General features: G+C 40.4%; 1 protein-coding gene across 2 annotated transcripts in view; it reads right to left on the reverse strand.

Moving 5' to 3' along the window:
• The window catches only part of LOC126335168 (cryptochrome-1), a 109000-nt gene that overhangs the window by 67616 nt on the left and 17076 nt on the right, over nt 1-24308 (reverse strand). For both annotated transcript variants that reach the window (XM_049998150.1, XM_049998149.1), the window contains exon 4: nt 18059-18231. In XM_049998150.1, coding sequence (XP_049854107.1) covers nt 18059-18231 — 173 coding nt within the window. The remainder of the gene's footprint in view (nt 1-18058; nt 18232-24308) is intronic.

Below are 24308 nucleotides of genomic sequence, written 5' to 3' on the forward strand. Positions count from 1 at the left end.
TGGTCAGTAAAAAGGAAGTGTGACACCCTGTAATAACAGCAAATGTACAAGGTATTCATGTTAAGTGTTTGCTGAACAGTGGTCGTGATTTGAATGATATTTCACAGGCATTTTTTGAATCTATTAAGAATACAGAGGGTGTAGTAGTGATGCATGTTTCTGGAATATAAATTATTGGTGCTACTGGTAAGCTAACAAAGAGTGTGAAACAAGCGCTACCATTAACTGTGCAATTGCCAGAGTGGCTGTTGGAGTGCAGTTTGTTGGTGATCCAAAATCTCAACATAGATGTAATATGTGGGACTAATTCCTTGTGCAATTAGCAAGTATGGGGTTCAACATTCTGTGTTGGATTCACTTTGTGGATTAATGCTTTACCCCAACTGTCTGTCTCATTTTTCATGTTTCCTGAGGTAGTAACTCTTCTCCTATCCTAGCTGTAGTTTATAACTGAATCAGAATTATTCTGTCTCCTACTTTCATGTGATTTTGTGCAGCAGGATACTTTAGTATTGAAATAATATGCAAAATGTTTATCTAGTGTTATCTGTGTGTATATGTATATTACATTGTGTTAGTTATAAGCAATGAAATCATAAGAGGATGGAAGAAAGTAAATTGGTACCATGGTTAAAGAATTTCTGTCTAACAAAGAGGTAAGGTAAATTGAAAATGAAAGTTGTCAGCATATGTGGAGGATAATTAGCATCTGAAGTAATCAGCTCACTGGTGTGGCAGCAGAGGCAGTACGCAGTAAACACCATTTTGAATACTAAGTTATTAATATTAATTGTGGTATAATAGGAGTGTTTGTGTTCAATGCATTCGGTGTATGGAGGTACCTATCTAACCTACAGAAGTGTGTCATGGTACAGCCTTTTTTTCAAAAATTAAGGAATTACAACTGTAAACATAGTTGCCTGGAGTAATATGTGTGGAAAGAACAAGCAAGATTGGTTTGTGTTATCACCCTTCAGGCTTAAGCAGTTTGATAGAACACAGTGAGATAACAGTTTTTCTAAGTGATAATTTTGTCTGATCAGTAACGAGAGTTAAGTTTGCCTTAGCATAAGGATCTGTTGCTGTGGAATGTTTCTGCAGTAGAATCTATTTTCCAGTGGATTAGCAGAGAAGGTGTTTATTTATTAGATAATGAAACAATAAAATAATGATTGATGTTAGGATCTTAATGGTTAGGGAGCCTGTCTCTGCAGCAGAGATAGTTTTTGAGAATGCATCCACTCCACTAGCTAACAAGGTAAGAAAGATAAGTAAAATAATAGAGCTGACAGACAGGAATAATGAAAAAGATAACTGTGTACAAATAAATGTGGTGTAACTATATTGGGTGATCAAATTTTGAACTAGGCAGCATTGGGTACTGTGCATATTGTGCAATTCATGACACTGCAGCTGGGAATGAGAGCCTAACAGAGAGAACAATATTTTAGTGAGTACAAGTCATTCAATGCTGCATTATCGGATCTATAGGTAATCTGAAAACTTCTGTTTGTGTTCTGAGGAATTATGAGCTTAAAGCGGTAATACTGAAATGAAGAACAGTAAGTCTGCTGATTAACTGATAACTGTGTTGCTAGATTGATGTGAATATTCGGTAACATTTCGTGATTTTGTGAGGATTTGAATGAGAGTAGTGCTCAGAGTTGATTTGAGAAGTGGGACAATGATTTGGTACAACTTCCATTCCCTTAATTTTGACCTGAGTAGTAATTACGTTATGTGATGGTGACACTATTCTTTTTTCAAAACATGATGATTAGTATATCTATGCTACTGCACAGCTTGAGTTTTTGCTATTTTGCAAATAGGAAAGACAGCCAAATCTTTTAAGTCTAACCAGTTTCAGACAGTTATTACTTAGGGTAATGTTTTGCAGTGTAATGTGCATTTGATTTTAATTTTCTTTCTACTTGACACCTTTCATACTACAGTCAATTTCAGTGCTAATTATTGTGAGATTATGAGAACTTTGTAATGTATTTATTTATGAAGTAATGGCCATTATTTGCCACTAGTGTTTCTCCTTACATTTAAAAGTAAAAGTGAGTCTACTGAAGTACTGTATTTTGTCTAATTTTTTTATGTGCTGTGGCAGAGGAGAACCACCTCCAAGGGAACTGAGCAGTGCATTTCCTTACTACCTGCCACTTGGACCTGTTGAAGGCATGGACAACATGGTGAGAAAATGTGTAAAAGGTCATTAAAAGTCTGAAAGTGCTTGTGAAAAATACTGAACATGGAGCACATGAAATTTTCTGTCTAAAAAAAGTGAACTGCAATATGCAAAACTTGTGGATATTTTGTGCAATTTTACAATACACTGTATGTAAATATTTTGTATAAGGATATTCATATGGTCAGTTCATATAAGTATAAATTTGTGGGTAGATGGTAAAACCCAATGTCTGGGGTCACTTGTAGTCGCTGAATTGCCCAGTTAGTTATTTGCAATATCTATCTGGTCAATCCAATGAGGGGATGATGTGATGAAGTAAACTGGGATATTTTTACTTCCCCTCTTGTTTTGTCATCTGCTTCCTTAAAAATCCTTTTTTTTTCATCTTTGACTAATTACTATTAACATACATGAGTGTAATCTGCATTTTCATTTTAAGAGAAAGGTTGGCCCTTAGTTTTAAAGAATATAACATCAGATCTGATTTTGTGCTTAATTAATTCCAAAGTAATTAACAGTTTTGTCAAAAGTATTGTTTGCATAATGACATCTGTTAATTTCATGATTTAAACAAATAATTTGGCCTAACTCTCCATACTAGAAGAAACTGTTAAAAAGAACCAATTTTTCAATGTTTTCAGTTAATCGAATGATTTAAGTTTCAATTGTAATTTCTGCAAATTAAACGTCGAGCAATGTATAGTTTCAGTGCCTATTATTGTGAGGATACATATGGGCCCAAAGTTTGGTACCAAGACAGTCAGTCCATGGCCAAATTTCAGTCGAGAAACCTGCAATGGTTAGATCCACAACAATGCATCAACTTAACTGTAAAATAAGTGTAACATAATTAGGCTGTGTGTTAAAACAATGACAGTGTCTGTTCCATACATACCTTTTTATTCTTCAGTAACTGTGAAATGTGTTGTTAGGATTTTATTGCTCGTAGATGTTCAACAGTAAACTATTCTAGCAGTATGTGGATGTTTGCCTGCAAACTATTGATGAGGCTTATCAAAAGTTAAACAACAATGCGCTGGGGACATAACTGCGTATTATTGGGGGAGCTGTGAAAGTAAAGAATTGTGAAACGCAAACGTACACCTATCGGCTACATCATTTAAAGTAGTCAATGTTTGACTTCCATCCCCTATTTTTCAGCCCATATAGTAACGCAGTACGTCGACACCGAGGACCATCAATGAGGAAATAAAGCAGGCAAACGTCACAAAGTCTTAATACAAGATGGGTAAGGTAAAGGTCAGTGGAGAAGATATAGTGACAGTGTCAAAAGTGATAGGCAGAGAAATCTTTAGAGTTGGAAGTCACGTGATTTGCCACTTGGTGGGCACTCAATTGTCAACATTTACTGCTCAACGGGAGCAAAAATAAATTTACAAGAGAGCAAACCAGATTGTTGGAAAAAGCAAGGGGGTCAGCTCCACTTCTGAAGCAACAAAGCAATGAGAAAGCCTTGCCTTTTTCAGATGATGCCAGTTTATGTTTCATCCTTGATACAATGCTGTATAACACTATAAAGCTGCTGTATAACACTACTCTTAACAACAATTTTAGAAATCCTTTTAAGGATGATGGTAAATTGTAGTGCTGTGAACATCTGGTGCATTTTACCCAGAAGAAATATATACTAATCTGAGCAAAGGGTTTTATGGTTTTCCACAACATCTGACTCATTCTTGTATCCATAATGACCCTGATGGTGGTGTTCTTCTCTGATAGAATGTTTTATGTTGTACGCTCTAGTATTTGCAGAAGGCATAAAAACACCACTACATGACACACTTGGCCTGGTACTTCACAGTGACTTGGTAACAACTGGAGAATGAATACAACAAACTCACTTAAGAATTGAACTATGCAAGTAGGGCACCCTACCCATGCAGATATGTGCACAACAATAACACAGCACATGGCTGGCAATGGTGGCTAATGACTGAGCACAACTCCTAGGCTAGGTCTGTAGCAGTCTAATTCCTCAGAAGCACTGGCCTGCTATGCTTACCACCACTCACAAGTAAACACTTCCACAAGGAGATCTGCCCATACAGTGCAAAGATTGCACCTTCCATGGCAAGGTTCTGCACTACTCTGCTGTTTTACCCATGCCAGCACATCTGCCTCCATCAGGACATCCACTGGCAGGGATACTAAATCCCCCCACTCCCGAAAAGGCCACACATAGGGCCAAAAAAGGCAAGGCTCGGATCGCGACCTCCGGCGCAGAACCAGAAACTATGTAGCAATCAATCCTGACACTCAGGCAACTAGAAAGCTGTAGTGGTGACATTCCAACAGGGAGTGTGTGCAACTGATGGCATGATGAGTCAGCTGCTCCCCACTGATATTCACTACAAACATCAGCCGATCTTTGTGGCCTACCATGACACCAGACAACCACCCAACCAACCAGCTGAAGGAATAGGCCCAATTGGCAGCCCAAGGAGAAAAACATGGCAGGCCATGATGACCTGCCAATCCAAGAGACCCTGCAGATGGTACCCATGTAAACATTCCAACTAAATGCCCTCATTGACCACTGTCGCCCAGTACACAGCAAGAAACTTGACTATGCATCATCATGGGATGAGGCAGACACACACTTCTGCCTCTCGGTCTCAAATGTATGCACAAAGCGCTCCACCTCCAAGTTAGAAACTGAGTGAATACCATTGCAAATACAAAAGCCTTCAAACTCCCGTGACACAAACTGCCTACCATTACTGGACACAAGGGTCCTATGGGATCACTCAATAGCAAATAAAAAAGGGTAGGCATTACGAGGAAGACAGTTTGGCTGCATATGGGAAATTCAATAATGTATCAACTACCAACAAACATATGCACCCCAAAAGTTAATCTGTGAAATCGACATGCACACTGTCCCAAGGCTGCTCTGGGACCAGCCAAGGAGAGAACTGGCACAATGGAGCAGCCTGGTTCTGAGCACAATCCCCACAAGCACAAACCAGGTGCTGAATGCCATGATGAATCACTAGTCAGTAAATAAAATGTCACACCAATGCTTCACATGAGCCATACCCCCTTGTGACACATACAGCAATTCGAGTATGCGAGGACACACTGCCGGGGAACAACCACACAACCACTCAACAGCATTGCTCCTCTGTGGTGTGGCCAACCCTTCTGGACTGCTAAAATCATTTTCTGGAAAAATGGGTCAACAGCTGTGGTGGTCGTGATCTTTCATACAGTCAATGGAAAGAAATAGAAAATCCGGCGGTGTTTGCTACAGCGTGTCATCCGATGCCCCCCTCCCGGTAGCCACCAAAGTGTATCAGCATTGGCATGCTGGTGGTGGGGCGGTAACAAATGTCATAAGAACAGTTACTGAGAAAGAGGGCCCACTGCTCCAACCAGTGTGCAGCTAACCAGGAGCTCGGAATGAGGGTCAAATAAGGAAACTGATAGCTTGTGGTCAGAGATGAGGAGGAACCTCACCCCAAACATGAAAAGGAGAAACTTTAAACCCATAAATAATAGGTAGAGGCTCTTTTTCCACCTTTGCAGCCACTCAAAATGTTTTGTTTGCGAGTGACTGCACTGTTTCAGTGCCTAGCCACAAGGAGGCGGATCAGGTCTTCGCTATCACACGCTGCACACATGGTTTAGTGTTACATTACAAAAGTATTACAATGTTAATAAACTTTTAGCAAATGTATGAAAACAAGAAAAAATAAGAACATAGTAAATTAAAATCAGTACCACTTTACAAAAATAAAATATAAAAATTCTGAAGGAGAAGGAAGATATATAACAACAGATGGATAGGAGTTCTGCAGAGAAGAGGGAAGACGAAATTAATTAAGATATAAAGTGAGGATTGAAATAACGAGGTAAAAATCTATTTGTAGTGGTTATGGAAAAGAGATAGTTGGAGATCTAGAGTTATGTAGAGGAGTATAGAAAGTAACAGGTTCCATTTCCCCAAAAATAGTATGATAGCTCGAAAAGTGTGAGCGTATCGTACTCATGTGTTCACGTGATGTGCAGAAAAGTTTACATAGTACTACGTGTGTGCCCTGCAAATGTGCTGCGCTGTATTTTATATTATGTTTTTAGCATATTACTGACATAAACATTTACTAAAGGATTTACACTGGTGATATCTGCTGATGGACACATATTTTACACTTTTCCAATAACAACATCTGTTCTTACTACTAGGCTCTGTGTTGAATACCACAGCAAAGTTCTACTTTCTATTTCAAGATAATTTATCACATGTCCTACTCCTTAGACTGATTTCGTGTATCTGAAGTATTATACTTGTATACATTGTATACCTCCTAAAAACAATGCTGATATATTAATTTTATGTTACTTTCAAGGATACAGAACACATATTAATTACATATTACAAAGAAATACTTATCTCAGTACACAACACAATACACAAGAAATCATAAAATACCCAGAAAGGATGTAAGAACAGGCAACATCTGTGTCTTTTGTGAGTTTTAAGTGATGGTACTTCCATATTTGCACACACTATCATGGATTTATACACGTATTGTCGTATTTGATGCATATCTTTTGTGAAATTGTGAGCCCGAATAATGGGATTAAGGTTTTAAACAAAGCAACACATGCCACATAGGCGTGATCCTACAGGTGTGCAGTACAATTTTACATAATGATTTTAAATTACAACATAATTACATGTGAGAGAACTACAACATTACCAATATACAGTTATATATATTTTATGGACCTTTGCATTAATCTGATCTCAGATATGTTCACTCAAATAGAACTGATTTAAAAGTGTGCTAACAATCGTTTCAGAATACTCTTATTACTAATTGTTATAGAAGCTTCAAACATGCTAATTGTTCAATGCACTTCTGGTTTTCTTACATTTGCTTGCCCTTGTTGCTTAAAAGCTGAATTAAATACAAACAGACGATTATTAACACAAACGGACAACTTCATCTGCTTCAGAAAGGAGGCTAAGCACAGCACAAGCACTACAGTATTATGATTGGTCTACATACAGCCTTGTCTTATATAATATTGTTTTAACATTTAAAATAAGATTTTAATAATTTAGTTAATACTGGTATTAGCCGCTGCATGTCACACTTACTTATGATTGATAAACTAAAGCATGTGAACATGACAATATATGAGTTTTGAAATTGGTTATTGTGAATAGTTATAAGTAATTACTAATAGTTACACAGATTTACTTAAAGTTATACAATTCGTCTTCTATAGGGTCCTAACCCCATCTAGTCAAAACTAGATTAAGGAGATATAAAACATTAAAGGCTCTGAGCAGCACATTTATATATACCACCTGTAACAGCGGGCACAAGCCCTTTAAATGGAGCTACTTTTAAATTATAATTATTACACAGATCGGCTAAAGTATGTGCACTCCCTTCCTTTTTGGGGCTTCAGCCATCAGCTACTAGTGTAGTATAACTGCAAAGGGTGTGAAAGGTACTGATGACTACAGACATTTCCAGACCTCTGTTTATATGTATAATTCCAGTTGTTGCTAGTGCAGAATTTTCATATAATTGAAAAGCCTTCATAATTACTTCAAGGCTGGATACTTCAATTCAGGTATGTTCTCGATATTGACACTAAATCTCATTCTTGATCCATTTAACTTTGTGTGTCACTTCCAGAGTTAGTGTCAGTACTTGTATCTTTAGTGTAATTTTGGCCTTGTCTTGCATGAAGTTCCTGCCTCCTACCATTAGGATTCTGTCTTCTAAAAAGATCATACATTTCTGTAGAGACCTTATTGTTGTGTCATTGAGTATATTCCAAATTTCTTGGTTACGTATTTTTTGTTTTATATCTGTATCATCTAGTACTTGCCTCACGTGCGTAAGGGTATTACACTTAAGTGTAACATGTTCAGGGGTCCTCAAATCACCACAGACATTAATCCAACTAATCCAACACATGTTAGATGTACTGGGTATGGCCCATGGCCAGTTAAAAAGTGGACCATTCCACGGCTTGGATCTACATGTGTCAACCTCAGCCTTTCCTCAATATCCGGAAAGAAGGAGTAGACGCGATGACCCTTGTCAGAGGATTCCCATTCCCTTTGCCACATTCATTACGCCATTTTTTAAGTCCCAGTCTGTCTGTAATCTCTTCCCCAGTAATCTCTCGCACCTTATCTCCTCTTCCTTTTTGAAGCCAGTAGGAGGCAGCCCTACGTTTTATTGTGATGTCAATGGGGTAGATTCCCATGACCACACACAGAGCTTCCACAGATGTTGTGCTGAAAGCGCCAGCCGTTCTCAATAGCGTACTTCTCTGTCCTCTTCTAATAACAGTTTTGTTGGTTTGTAACACTAATCAATAGTTCCACTGGACAGCAGAAAGCATCTTCGAAGCGTAAGTGATGGGCTGTTTGGTACCATCCGGGTTCGACGGATGGACTGGGGCGTGTTACAGGCCAAGGTCAAAATCTTACCTGGTGTACAGGAAGTCAGGCAGGGAACAAGGCACAAACACTGTTTCTGATGGCAATCCACAGAACAGACAAACTTAACACCCTCCAGGCAAAGACGGTTGAGAGGCTGCAGATGTGCGCAGCCTGGAGAATGAACCGAGCAGAATTATGAAATATTACCCAAAAAAGACTGGAATTCCTTTAGGTTCTTGGGAGCTGAAAGATTGATGAAAGCCTTGATGCAGTCATCCATGGAGATGAGACCACCTATGACTAAGCACATGACTGCACCTTGAAAAGAAAAAAAAATCCACTTTTCCTGCTTGGAACAGAGGCCACTCTCCAGGAGGCATTGGAAAACTGACTGAAGGTTCCTTAAATGCTTCTCCTGGCTAGGGCCTGTGACACAGATGTCACAAGATACCTGATCCAGTAGGGAATGTTCTGAACCAACTGCTCCAAATATCATTGGTAAATACATGGTGCAGACGAGATTCTAAATTGTAAGCGATTAAACTAGTGGAGGCCAAAATGGGTCCTGAGGACCAAGAAAGTCTGAGAAACTGTGTCCAATGGCAACAGCAGATAAGCATCGAGTAAGTCAATTTGGGAAAAAAACAGCCCCCCTGACAACTTTGCGAAAAACTCCTGTTGCTTTGGAATGAGGTACAAATCCATGACACATTGCGCATTGACCATCTGTTTAAAAGTACCAAAACGTAGCAAGCTGCTGCTGGGCTTCTGAATTACCACCAAAGGAGTGGCCCACTGACTCAAAGAAACATGAGAAATGGCACAATGATCAAGCCAACGTTGCAACTCAGCCTTGACCTTGTTGCGCAAGGGGAAGGGAACGGGGTGTGGGTGGCAAAATTTTGGAACCCTTAAGAGCTTAATAGAAAAATGTCCCTTGAAATTTTCTGCCCGGCCCATGGTATTCTCAAACAGAAGGCTACAGGATGGCTGCAAGGAGTCAAAATTGTGAAAAGGAATGAACTGAGACACTAAATGCACTTCAACCATGATCTGAAAGCTGAAAACAGAAAAGGCGTTGGGCCCAAAGATATTTTGCGCTAACAGTGAACTGACCACAAACAATGTAAGTGGCCATTCCACATTCTTGTAGTGCACAGAGATGGAGAATTGCCCTACTACAGAGAGCACTGTTGATGGAGTGACCATTGTAGCTCTAGGCACCCCAAGATCTTGTATGCATCCAAATAAGTAAGACTGACTGATGCTCCTGTGTCTATTTCAAATTCAACCGGCTGCCCATCCAGAATCAAAATCAGTGAAATATGCTGGGGCAACAGGTGCAATGCATCAGAGGCAGCCCTAGAGTCTAGTGAAAACATCAGGGAACTCGGATGACAAATTTATAGGGCCCATCGACTGTCACAGACAGTTGTCAAATGGCCTACCTGCCAGCATACCCCCCCCCCCCCCCCCCACATGGCCTCCACATGTGGGCAGTTGCATTGAACTTGCACACCCGATTGAGTCACCTGCCAGTTATCAGGAGGGACATCCCTTGCCACCACCATAAGCTCATGCAACTCCCCAATTTAGGCAACATAGGCCAAAGACAGGTCGGACAAGACCAATGTCCTAGTTTGTACCTCAGGAGCTAACCTGACAATCACATCCCTTATCAGCACGTCTGCACTTTTGGGACACTTAAAATCATTCTTGTGCGATAGGTCTTGTGAATCTGCGATCCAAGCCACATATGACTGTCCAGGGCGTGTTTGGTGCTGGTTAAACTGCGACCGTACCACTACCACGTGTGTCTGATGGCCAAAATATTGGGTAAGCAACTGACAAAGCTCATCAAAGGAATGCTTCTCAGGCTCAGTGGAGGGTTTCAAATTTTGGACAGCTTCATACAAACCCACGTTGCTGGACAACAAAGTGGCCCTATCAAATGGATTGACAATATGCCTTATCTGACAGTGACAAAAGAATCAGCACAGATAATTCTCCAAGCTTTCACAGACTCATCGAAACCAGCAAACGGTGTCAAGGGTCGTAAGGGTAGAGAAGGAAATTGCCCCGCAGGCAGGTGGCCTCCCACCAGCGAGGTAAGGGTGCAAAACCAAGTCCGCATTCTGTATGTGCTTCTGTTGCTGCCGCTGCTCCAGCTGCTGTTGCTCCTTCCACAGGCACAACTGTTCCTGCCACCACTGCAGAAAATGTGGACCCGTGGTTGCCCAAAGTGAACACTATGAAAACAGTAAAACAAAAAGGAAAACACAGGGGCATTACGCACGTAACAATGTGTCTCATATCACTTTAGTACCTGCACAAGGTCTTACAATGCTGCTACTCACTACAATCAGTACGGTGTTGCAAAGGCTGACCATCACTTGGTAAAAACCAAGCAAGAGAACCTCGTGAATGTACCGAACTCGTCAGGTGAACTAAACCATGGGAAGCAGAGCGCCCGTAACTGCTTAGGTAAGCGTACGACAACTCAGCATGCATTTGACATTGACAGATAACAATTTAGCACATGACAACTCTCAGCACAAGTGCTGGGCTAGGTCCACGGCCTAGATGCAGGTGCACTGGCCTACTCAGTTTACTGCTGCTCACAAGTAAACACTTTCATCAGTGGGTCTGCCCATATGATACAACATGTGCCTGGAAGACTTCTGAAGTACTTTGCTGTTCTATCTATGGCAGCTCATTTACCTCCATCGGGGCATCTGCTGGTGGGGATACTAAATAAGTCATAATAAACTATCACTCAAAATACTGTCAACATAGTCCATGAATTATAGAAACTATTAACTAATTGCCAATCAATGGTAAATGAGATGATGGCTGATAAAGAATGGTTTTTCTAATACTTTTCCAATAATGATATATAGCTTCCACATCCGAAAAATATAAAGAGCTGTGTCTTGTGATTCATGCTACATAAGAAGCTCTGGGATAATATTGTCTGGTCACCAAGGATGGCAAACACAACAAGCATGTATCACTAATTTTTAGTGCAAAACAATGTTGCACAAACACCATCTGCTTGTTGTCACAACCACAATTGCAGTGACAAGCTAACATATATTGCACTCTCAAGTTATTTGCTTAGCAAAACTACTCAACTCTATAATAAGGACAAATGACACTTTCATATGAAATTTGTAACAAAGATGGTGGAGTATGCTTTTGCATTTTACTTTTACACAATCGGCCCAGAGGACAGGCTTCTCTTCCACAGAATTCTATTTCCTACTTTCTGCTGTCAATCACCCTCACTTTTCATTGGTTTGCCTACTGGTCTTCTCCCTCAGAGAGTCACGCCCATTGATTTCAAAGAACATCCACGTTTAACCATTTGAGCAACCTGCCCTGCTATTGTAAGTCATTTGGTTCTCATCAGGCCTATAATATTTGGTATGTTGTAGATCTCATCCAGCTCACAATTATGAGAAATCCTCCATTCCTCAGTGATCTCACCTTTTGCTGGACTAGAGATCATCCTTAAGAAATTCCATTCAAAAATGAGAATATGATTTAAGTCTTTTCTACGGGCACTCCAAGTTTCACAACTATATAGCCATACAGGTAGGAAGAGTGTTCTGTACAGCTGGAGTTTGAAATTCCTCGACTGACTGTAAGTTTTCAAAAACTGACTCAGACTGTAGTATGACTGGTTAGCAGCTTGGAACCTTGCTTCTGCCTCATGTGAAGCATTCTTTGTAAAGATTACCTTCTAATATTTAAAATTATGAACACTTTCAAAGCATCTGATTATGACCAAATGGCTGGAACAGTTTCTTGAATGGGCATGGGCCCTATCATCAAATATTCAGTATTTGATTTATTCACAAGGACACCAATCCTGCTCAATGACGCCTCCATGCTGTCACTCATTTGCATCAATTTTTCCTTAGATCTGAACAATAGGGCCACATCATCGTCAAATGCGAGATCTGTGATTTTCTGACTCTCTACCTCAATCCCACTGAAATTCTTATAGAGAGCTAGCTACCCTCTCATTATCATTTTGAGCACCATGTTGAACAATATCAGTGACACGTCATCTGCTGTCTCAACCATGTGTTTATGTTCAAGCTCTCCATGTCTTTGATCCAAAGCTTGTGAGCTAACGAGCATTTTGCTCTCATTTAAGTATATGGCCAAAAGAGTCAGCCTTCAGGAATTGTGAAATGAACCCTATCGTCCAGGACCGGATGCCACAAAGAGCACAGATTCGCCACGAGATGGGGAAACTCACAGGCGTTTATTGTCTATTGAGGCCTAAGCGCTGCAGAGTGCGAGTGAGACAGACGACAACCTACGTCATAGAGAAACCCAGTAGAAGGCTTGTATGGCCAAGGAGACGTAGCAGTGTTAAATATGCCGGACTTAAGATCAGCCATAAAGGGAAACATTTATGAAAACTATTTAATTCTGTAGTAATGCAGGGAATTAAGCCACAGTAAATTTAATCTGCCATCCTCCATAAAATTTCATGGTGAACCCAATAAAACATGAATATTTATTTTCAGTTAAGCATCAGATCATCATTTCCTCCACACAAAACACACTGAACGATGACAGCATGGCACCTTATTGAATCATTAGGTAATAGAACATTTGTTGTAAAGTTTAGTGCATAATAGTTACTTTTGTTCTTTATTGATTTATGAGAAAGCACATTGGTGCAGGGCTACTGGCCGTGACATTCAAATTTAAGAAATTGTATTGGTTTTATGTAAAAGAAATTAACGTTTATTATGTAATGGATATTATTGTTATTTTGTTTAGAACATGAAAGTGGTCAAGCTTTGATTATTTAAATATGTTAAAATGTAAAGTAATGTAGAATAAGCTGTAGCCCATCATATGGACAGCTTCAGGAAAGGGAACTGCTCTAGTCAGTTGAGCGAAGATGTTCGGCACACGGGAAACACTGTTGGAGATGGGCAGACAGCGGTGCTGGTCGAGACACCAAAGGGCACGGTTCAGATTGAGATGTGAAAGCTGACAGTCAGTCTTTAGGCAGCTAGGAAGCGAAACGACTTAGAAAATTTAACTTTGTGTGGTATTGCAGGACTTATTCTCTGAGCGGTGAGTAGCTGCGCACCTGGTGTGAACTCTTAACTTTTCATGTAAATATCAAGGTGGAGTATTGGACTTGTGTCACGATGAGATTGTGAATGATTGAACTGCGTCAAATGGATATGTGCTCAAGTGTAATAGTAATTCTAAATACAGCCACTTTCACTATTAGTTTTCTTCCTGAATAAACATTACTCTAACTAAATGTGAACTGTGAGGCCTACATCATTTATGGGTCATTAATTTAGTTCCCGATATTATCACTACTGTTATTAAATGTTATGTTAACTTTGTATTTTGCAAACTTGCCAGACAATTTAACCAAAGGGTCACAAGGGTCTAATTCAGGGCGTGTAAGGCGACACGTGCGGTTCAACCCCTAGATGAGTTTGAGCCAAGACATTTTGACAAAGAGGAATTGCATGTGAGCCCGAACATATATGGTATGTTAGCTCACAAGCTTCACATTGCCTTTTGAATCACTCAGACAAACCCAAACTAGGGTGACAAATTTCTTGGTTATTTCAACTTGGATAGGAAGTTCATGAGGCTCTCCCGATGAATGCGGTCATATATCTTCCTAAAATCTATGAAAAATACATGAAATGTTTGCCACATTCCCATATCTTTTCAGTGAGCTGTCGCAGTACACAGATGTTGTCCAAAAGCAAATGGTCTTTTCTGTAACCACCGTGATATTAATCAAACATTTTTTTCTGCAAACAGTTGCATTCTATCCAGTATACAGTTGGACAAGATATAGCAGATGTTCAGAAGAACGTATCCTCTACCTTTCTAGTGTATGCATAGGGCACAAGACCACTGTCTCCCAATCTTCTGGGACCTTCTCCACAATCCAGATCCTCTTGATTAGTTGTTAAATTTTCTTGTGCAGTCTCCCCTGTCCAACTTGAATGACATCAGCCAGGATTCCATCTTCTCCTGTACTTTTGTTGTTTTCCAGCTTCATTATATGATTCTTTATTTTATCCAGAGCATGCACAGGATAATCTAAATCGGTGGGTGGGGGGTGGAGTTTCAAACTTTTATCTTACCTGATGTACTTAACACTAACTGCTGGGGGTGGGGTTGGGAGGGGGGGGGGGGGGCTCCGAGCACTAACCTAAGGACAACACACAAACCCCGCCATCACGAGGCAGAGAAAATCCCTGACCCCGCCGGGAATCGAACCCAGGCGCGGGAAGCGAGAACGCTACCACACGACCACGAGATGGGGGGGGGGGGGGGGGGTGTAGCTGGAGGTATATACAGTTAAAACATTTCATCGTGTGGTGGGGGTTTCAAATTAAAAATATTGAATTTACGATAACTAAACAGAATTTTATGGATTTTTTTCCTGATCATTTGATAGATACTTACTTCTTAGGTCACACTGATACTTGTTTTGAGCCACATGCAGCCTGCAGGCCTCAGGATGAACACCTCAATCTACCATGCCATGGGGTTGGAACTCTAACAAATCTTCAGATTCATCATAGTTGAGGTGCTTCCTGAAGTACTGTTTCTATCTCTCAGCAATGCTGAAGTCACTGGTGAGTATGTTGTCTTAGACAAACTTTTGATGGCTCCGATATCCCTTCCCGAATAAGTGAACTTTCTGGTACATCTTTTGATCCACTTTTGCCAAGATATCATATTGAACCTCATCCATCATTCCTTTGCTGTACATTACTTTGCTCTCCTCAGTGTTTGGTTGTTCTCCATACTTCTTCAAACTGTACTTTGCCTCATGCAAAATTTGTGTCTCGCAGCCAGCTCGTCTTGTCTTCTTTTCTCTTTTCTAAAGTCTTAATGCACTTGTCCCCCAACAAAATCACTGGCCTCTTTAAGAATGACTGTGTTTGCCACCTCATTTACTGCATCCTAGACTTCTTCCTACAGTTCCTCTGGGTTCTTTTTTGAATCCTTTTCCTGAAGAATTTCAAGACTGTTGCTGGGTCAGAGCTGAAATTCATCTTTCTTTGCAGTCTTTAAGTACACCCACATAGTCATGCACCACTTCCTTAGGATTGTTTCTAACTCTGGCTGTGGGTTGTACTTGCAGCCAGCATTTTGCTAGGACTGTAGCCCTTGTCGTCTTTACATCCATCACCTACACCTTTGCTTTCATGTCAATTCCTATGTGATTTATCTGATTAACTGTTTTACCGCCTGGCAAAACCCAAGTTCCTTTATGGATATCCTTCCAATGGAACTTTGTTCTGCTGATGAACATCGCTTTTGAAGTTGCAAACCTTATGGACATGATGCCATTGTTGTTTTTGAGCTCATGTAATCTGTGTCTTCCAGTAGTTGAATGGAATATGTCTTCTCTTCCCACTTTAGCATTCATATTGCCCAATAAGACCTTACAGTTGCTACTGGGATGGCATCCATGACTACCTCCAACTCTGGTCAGAATTCATCCTTCACTTGGGAGGTGCTTCCTTCTGTGGTTGCTTGGCAGTTCACAAATGACATATCTTCATGCGTATTGTTAATAATGCTATTTAGGGGTCACTGACAAAAACCCTAATAACTCAGTAGTAATACAAGCCTCACTCACACAAAATCCCATACCCAGTTTGTGTCCTGCCTCACAGCTCCCACAAAAGACTGCATACTTTTCAACATCAAGGGTACCAGTATTCTCCCAGTGAACTTCCTGTAAAGCAATTAAATCCTTCCTATATCTTTCAGTCTCCTTGACTAGAGTGGTTGAAACACCTGTTTTTATAAACTGTAGTCCACATTCAAAATTATATTCCTTGTTCTCGCCCTTTTCATACATCTATTACTATGAAATTCCGAGGCTTTCTTGTAGTCTGTTACCAAGTTTTTCATGATGGTGTGGTAATCCATCACCAACCCCAACCTGGAGGACTAGGGTTTCTGATTTAGGGGTAACTTTTCTCTAGACAAATTATTTTCTCTACAGCTGTTGAGGGTTATCTCCTCTTTCCTTAAAAATGTGAAATGATTAAGGCTAGGGAATGGGAAGATACGGTGCTGTGAGACCCACTTCATCTGGTTCATAACTAAGACTTGTCTGGCTTGGGAGATCTCCCCAGCAGGTTACGCTACCACCAGCATAGCTCTTACTGTCATATGAACACACAAACCTCTCTGTCCTGTCCAGATGGACAATGCTACTTGAAGGTGGTGTCTTCTGCAGAGGGGATGGGTACACAACTGAGTAAATAAATAAATAAATACTATTTTATTCAAAGACACACAGGAGAGGAGTTTCACAGACTATTAAGTAAGGAGGATGCAGACTTTTTAATACATAATTTGACCCATATAAACTTGCATTTTGGATTTTTATTCAATCGAACAAGCAAATCTGCAATGATCATTTTGTTTTTTACAACAATGTTTAGCCAGTAACGAAATGCTTCCATATAAAATAAATACTATTTTATTCAAAGACACACAGGAGAGGAGTTTCACAGACTATTAAGCAAGGAGGATGCAGACTTTTTAATACATAATTTGACCCATATAAACTTGCATTTTGGATTTTTATTCAATCGAACAAGCAAATCTACAATGATCATTTTGTTTTTTACAACAATGTTTAGCCAGTAACGAAATGCTTCCATATCTGAATGGTTAATGTCACTGCCTTCAGTGTGGTAGAACTTGGCTTCGATTCCTGGCAATATCTCAGATATTTTCTGAGGTAGAAAGCACCCGATGGGATCCACTCAGTCCTTGTGAATGAGGATCTGCTTGAATAAGGAAGCAGCGGCATCATCAGGATTCATCTACTGGCAATAATGCTGGAGAGATTGGTGACATCTTCCACAACCATAGATCATTCCCTGCACTGCCTTGTAGGTAGGAGTCGACCAGTCAGAGCGGGTCTAAGGCCTAATCTGTGAGTGGTTTGTACTTACTTTTTATCCAGTAGCTTTTGACGAGAGCACACCAATTCTTATCACTAACAGTGTGTTGTTTGCAGTCAATTTTACATGTTAACAAAAATGTTTTTGTGAAACACGCTGTTTTGGACGAGGTACTTCAGTTGTTCTTCAGATCCATTTTCAACATTTAAAGGCATTATCGAATAATAACTGACTACCCACAAGAAACACAGGAATCAACTCCCCAAAATGTCAAATATTATTCCCGAAAATATGTCAGAATAATGCATGACAGTAAAAATTTGAAGAATAAAACACACAAGAGGAAGTAATACATTTAGTCCTAAGCAATTACACTTTTAATGCTACCATTACTACAGCCTAAAGTGAATGCAAGACTATACCACAGAAGAACTGCAAGAAAAAGAAAAGGTTATCAAGCTGCTGAGCCATACATACCTGTTCAAAACAAAGTTTATAAAGACCTAGCTCTTCATGCAAGCCTTTAAACACAGAGACTGGGTTGTTGTGAAAGACATACAATCGTCCACCAACTGCTCTAAGCTGCCTGTCAATATCTTTGAGGGATTCGATCAGAAACCTCATTCTGTTGAAACCTACATTTTTTGTGCCTGAAAAATAGTTTTTACATTACTATCACACAAAAATAATTCAATGTTCACACAAAGTATGATATCAGTTTTATCTTTTTTTTTTTAGAATTATTCTAAATTCAATTATTTTAGAAAAATGAACAATCCAACTGCAAAAGAGAAAAAAATATCTACTTATCAAACAGAATCAGGACAACAAGCACAGACTACTGTTTAGTAAATTATTGTCCTTCCCAACAAAAGGTTTCTTCGTCTGAAAAAAGATGAGACTTGGTGAAAGTGAGATTTAACAGGAATTGATTAGCAACATCAGTGTAAAACAAATGTGAAGCAATACCAAAAGGAAAGAAAATTTGTTCCCTTGACCTAAATAGTTTCCCTAATGAATTCCTAATTAATTACAGTTCTTTCAGACCTTTACTCTTTATTGATACTGAGAGTATCTGCACACACCTTAACATAGCAGTTGGATGTTCAACTACAGATAGGGTTTACTTTTTGCATAATGAAATGCTGAATACACTTTTAGTGTACCATCACTAGCACTATACACATTATCATGAACACAAGATCAGTCAATACTATGGCCACAAACAAACAAAAAAGTTTATAAACTCAATCTCATTCTTTGCCGCATATCATAAATAAACTTTGCAACTGCAGTTACCAATGAGACATTAGTTACTTAATTAGTCATTTAGTTAGTTATGTGTTAAACAGATCATAGTCATGACAAATGTTACGATATGTAACATGTCAATTGAATAAACACACGACACAATAAATACAAAAAAAAAAAATTGTGTGCCTGCATGTTGGCCATTTACAAGTTATCTTCTATGTAAATGATTAATTATTGCTACTTAAGTGTACTTCTGTGGAGCAGAAGTTGTTAAGGAGAAATGTCTTCAGTGTACATTTGAAAACACTTCTATCACAGATCGGACATTTTATTTCCATTTGTAGATTGTCAACTACTCGTAGTTTTAATTGCATATTTCACAACTTCCTGTGTCAAAGCTAGATTCATTTGAAGGATAATGTCAATCATTTCTCCTCCCAGAACTGTACTTGTGAATATCTATGTTGTTCCCAAACTAAAAATAACTGATCAGCCAGTGTAAGCTCCAGTTCAAGAACCCACTGACATCAACTGCCACGGCCAGACTGCCTGTAATTTATCTAGTTTACTACATTTTTTCAAGTACTTAAAACAATAACATAAAGTTATGTTTATCACTGTTGTAACTCTATAATGTAAGCACATGCAATCAAACAACTTGCAAATACAAGTGCCTCCATGGCCGGCCGTGGGAGGTTGCCTCACATCTGGAAAGGTGGTGCAGCAAGCACTGTGTTGTGTGCACAACAGGCCAATGTAAGCTGATCGAGTGAGCCCTCAGCCTCGGTCCTGTTTACTTACTTACTGTATGCTCAATAATGAGACTGTACGTTGATGTGTTCTATAGTTATGAGACTTTGCACTGTTCTATACTTCATTAAGTGTTTTGTGGACCTCTTCATGTGGAAGCAGAATAAAACTTGGTTGGTGTTACTTATAATGTGTCTGTACAATGATAAAACAACTTGGCATCGAGCACAGTATTCTACTCCATTTGTTTCATTTCTTGGTTCGAGATACAACCAACATATCAGAGGAACAAATTCTTAAACTCTTGTTGAATAAAGTGAGCTCTCACTGACCAGGCTCTCTATGGCACTAAGCAATTTGGCAGCATCACTGACGTGCCAGGTTCCACAGTCCTTTCCTCTGTATGATGATTCTACACAAGACGGGGACACACATGAAAAACACCGTCAGCAACATTTTCAAACTTTTAGAGTCACTGACCCAAATTTGTGCAAGGCTTTATTTTTGCCATGAATTTCTCCTCATGTCTGTCACCTTTTGTCCCTGCTAGCTCCTCTTCAGGAGCCTGCCAGTCTCTCTTTTGACAGACTTTGTCAGTTGCTCTTTAATTATCATTGCAAATGTACTCATGTTACAGCTGCTCAGGCTGAGTAGCCATTTGTTCCTCCTCTCCTCCTCAACTGCCATTGGTTAGCTCACAGGTAGATTACGATGTTGCAGCCATGCAACAGCCTTCATGCCACACAGGGTAGTGTTGTGATAGGCAGCAGCAGCAGTCAGCATCTCAACAGTAGTCACATGCTCCTCTTCTGTTGAGCCCTTTTTGATTTGTTCGATATGAGTGGGCTATGTGCCCAAAGCATTGGGCGATGTGACCCATTGTATTAAAAAAAACACACACACACACATATTGCATCTATGTGCAACTCTCAACCTCATTCACCAGACATGAACATGAATGTGAACAGTGTTTCTGAAGTGACAGTAGCACCAAACAAATTCTACATTGAAGTACATGTGATGGACAAGATGTTAGAACTGCAAGTGGATATTCACTTTGTTGAATTCTTAAACCTGCGTCATTCTTGGATTAATGGTGTTGTCCACTCTATCTTTCCAGATGATGACAAATACCCACAATGGGGCAATTTTCTACGTATGTAGTGTACAAAACAGTTGTTTAGCCTTTGATTTTTGTAGTGCTGGGTGATGCCAATACTGAAAAATTATTTAGTTAGACACCTTCAAAATTTTTGGGCTCTCTATTTCCAATGAAGTGTACGTGGTATCAGGCAGGTTCCATACCAACAACTGGACACACTCTGCTTGGAATATTCCTTCATGTTTTTGGAAGATTTAAGGTGTGCTACTGACTTCAAAGCTCACATTACAATAAAACCAATGGCACGACCCTTTTTTTTTTTTTCCAAACTATCCAGTCCCATTAGCTTTACAGGAGCAAGTCAAATTGGTATCACATCGACTCACGTCTATGGGTGTTATCACACCCTTCTCCTCTAGTGAATGGTCTACACCTTTCGTAGTTGTCACAAAACTAATGGCAGCCTTCAGCTCTGTGCCTGTAAATTCACAGTCAACTATTGATACTTGTCCCTTACCACATCAGAATGTAACCTTAGCACAACTTTCCAGGGGCCAAAATTTTCCCAAAATAGACCCATCAGAAGCATACTTACAACTGCCTCTGGATGATGATTCAAAATCAAACCCTTCAGGTTACATCAATACCAGCACCTGCCATTCAGTGTGGCTAGCACCTCACCCTTTTCCAATGATTTTTGGAGCAACTCACTGCCTTGGTGCTGGAGTGCATTAACTACCTGGATGATACCGTGGTCTCAGGTTCCTCAACAGATTAACATTTGTGGAACCTTTGCGCCTTATTCATGGTACTAAAAGCCAACGGTTAGAAATATAATTTGGACAAATCACAATTTCTTCAGCTGTCTATCATCTATCTTGGTTTGAAGTCTCGTATGCTGGCATCAAGCCTTTACACCAGCACTTTGGTGCCATTACAGCTTGGCTGCATCCTATCAACGTAAAAGGGTTGTAAGCCTTTCTTGGAATCATACTGAACTACAATGAATTTCTTCCTGATGCATACACACTGGCCCACTCATTTAATGTTTTCTTACATAATGGTGTTCCTTTTCACTGGCTGGCCACCTGTGAGTGTGCTTTTAACCTATTAAGGTCAACATTACATTTGACATCTAGCTTGGTTATCTTCCAACAAGTCCAACATCTTTTTTTGGCCATGAACACTTCCCAGTATGGCCTTGGGGCTGTTTTCATGCACAAATATATGGACAGTTTCGATTGTCCTATTGCATATGCTTCCAAGACTCTTGAATCAGGCACAACAGTGTTGCTCACAGATAAAAAAAACAAGCCTTCGCTGCTGTATAAATGCTCAAAAAATTTCATGTTTTCCTTTATGGTTCTAAGTTTCATTTGATTACTGGTCATAAACCTCTGGTTTCTCTTTTCAGTCCTTCATCATCTTTATCAGGCAAAGTGGCCCATCGCCTGCAATACTAGGCTCTTTTTTTTGTCATCCTATAACTAAACGATTCATTTCTGACCCACAGCACAACAATCTAATGCAGATGCTCATTCTCGTTTGCAGGCTGGCCCCAATCCAGCATTTAATCAGGATGAACAGTTGTGTCTGCATTTAGACATCAAAGCCAAAAACAATTGTGTCTGATTTTCCCACTACCAGTTCTTGGATTTTTGCAACTGTCACGGCCGATCCTGTCTTACATCAGGTTGTTCAATTTGTCCATGTACGGCCAGGTAAACCACCGGGCTGAGCATTGGATTATTATACCACTGCCTCTCCCTTTCTGATGATGTGTTACTGTTGGGTACTGAAGAGTTGGTGTCCAGGGTTGTGATCCTGTCCACATTGCAGAGGGATGTCATGCGCCTCCTCCATCTGGACCATTGGGGCATCTCTCATACAAAATTGCTGGCCTGCCACCACGTGTTTTGGCCAGGTATTGACAATGAGAACATGCACATTGTGAAAGCCTGCCCACAGTGCACTGGCCTGCCTCCCACTGCCCCTGGGAGTGTATTCATGTTGATTTTGCAGGTGTGTTCCTTAATTCCAATCTCTTGTAGTAGTTGACATTTTCTCAAAACTTCCATAGGTGGACTCTAGTCGGTCACCGTAGCACTGTGGAGCTATTTCACAGCCACCAGCTCTGTACACTGCTTCATTTGGTTTTGCTGATGCCCGGCCACCCACCAGTACCTGCCTCTCAGAGATTCCATCTGCGCTCTGCTGTCTGGGCCCGCAGATTTGCGAAGGGCCCTAAGGAGATACCAGCAGTCATCCACCACTGGGCTTGGTGTCACAACACCTTGACCAGCTCTGTCCACATGTGACTGACAATGCAGCAGAGAGCTCTTTGACCTGTAGCCACCTCCACAATCTGCACTGGCCCTCGCAGTGCGGTCCACACCTCCCGCAGGCTCCTGCGGTGCGGCCCACACCACCTCTGGGTTCCTGCTGTGCGGTCCACACCTCCTCTGGGTTCCTGCGGTGTGGACCATGCCTCCTCCGGCGCTTGCGGTGTGGTCCACACCTCCTCCGGCTCCTGCGGATCGGTGCACACCTCCTCTGCCTCCTGTTTTCTCTGCTGCTTCTATCACCAAGTGCTTCCTGTGTGTGGACATGGATACAGCACTATCATCACAAGTGCTCCCTTATGGCCTCTGTCAGGGGAGTGGGCACCACACCTGCCCACATCCACACCATTTCAGACCATATTCTCCTGTGAAAGCACAACTCCTGCTCCAGCAGTCATTACCTATTAACTGCTCCAGCAGTCATCACCTATTGATGAAGATATGGACATCTCCACAACAAACACTTTTCCCCAAGGGTGAAGGATTCTCTTAACCCTACAGTGCGAGTGTGCACAATAAAACAACAAGTGTTACAAGTGCCTCCATGACCAGCACAGAGAGGTTGCCTCGCAACCTGTACATACGGCAAGGCAAGTACTGTGACGCATGCACAAATACCCAATATAAGCCTGGTGTGCCAGGCCCTCGGCCTCACTATTTTTACTTACTTACTGTATGCTCAATTACAAGACTGTACATTGATGTATTCTGTAATTATGACACTTCATACCATTTTATTCTGCATTCAGTGTTATTGTGAATCTCTTCATGTGGAAGCAAATTAACAACTTGGTTGATGTCACTTCTGATATTGTGGCTGTAAAATGTTACAAGAATCGTATTAGCTGATTTAATTTACTATGTCATTAAAGCAAGTGTGGTTCCTCACCAGTGAGTATGTCATGTCTTAGGTTAGAAATGACCCCCGTATGGACAGTGAAAGTTCTCCTTTCCAAAGACTCTGCCTACTCACATGCACAAAACACAAAAAAAGCTCACTTGTTTTCTTTGGACTTCCGGAACTACAATTACAGTTTATAATGCAGCAAATTTTAATACTTCTGAAAGTTAGTGAAAACTTAGGCTGTTCTTGCCTTCACAGGAAACAAATAACTTAATAATTCTCATCATTCGCTCACTACATCCTGAATAATAACACCAATGTTTTTGTTAACACATTTTTATGGTATGTGTCACCCAATATGTCAATAGAGGTGCCTGTAGAACAAGTAGCTACACCACACGTCACTGCTGTTGTTTAGTCGGCAGGTATTTTTTT

This window comes from Schistocerca gregaria, chromosome 2 (genome assembly GCF_023897955.1).
Source record: "Schistocerca gregaria isolate iqSchGreg1 chromosome 2, iqSchGreg1.2, whole genome shotgun sequence".
Lineage (NCBI taxonomy): Eukaryota > Metazoa > Arthropoda > Insecta > Orthoptera > Acrididae > Schistocerca > Schistocerca gregaria.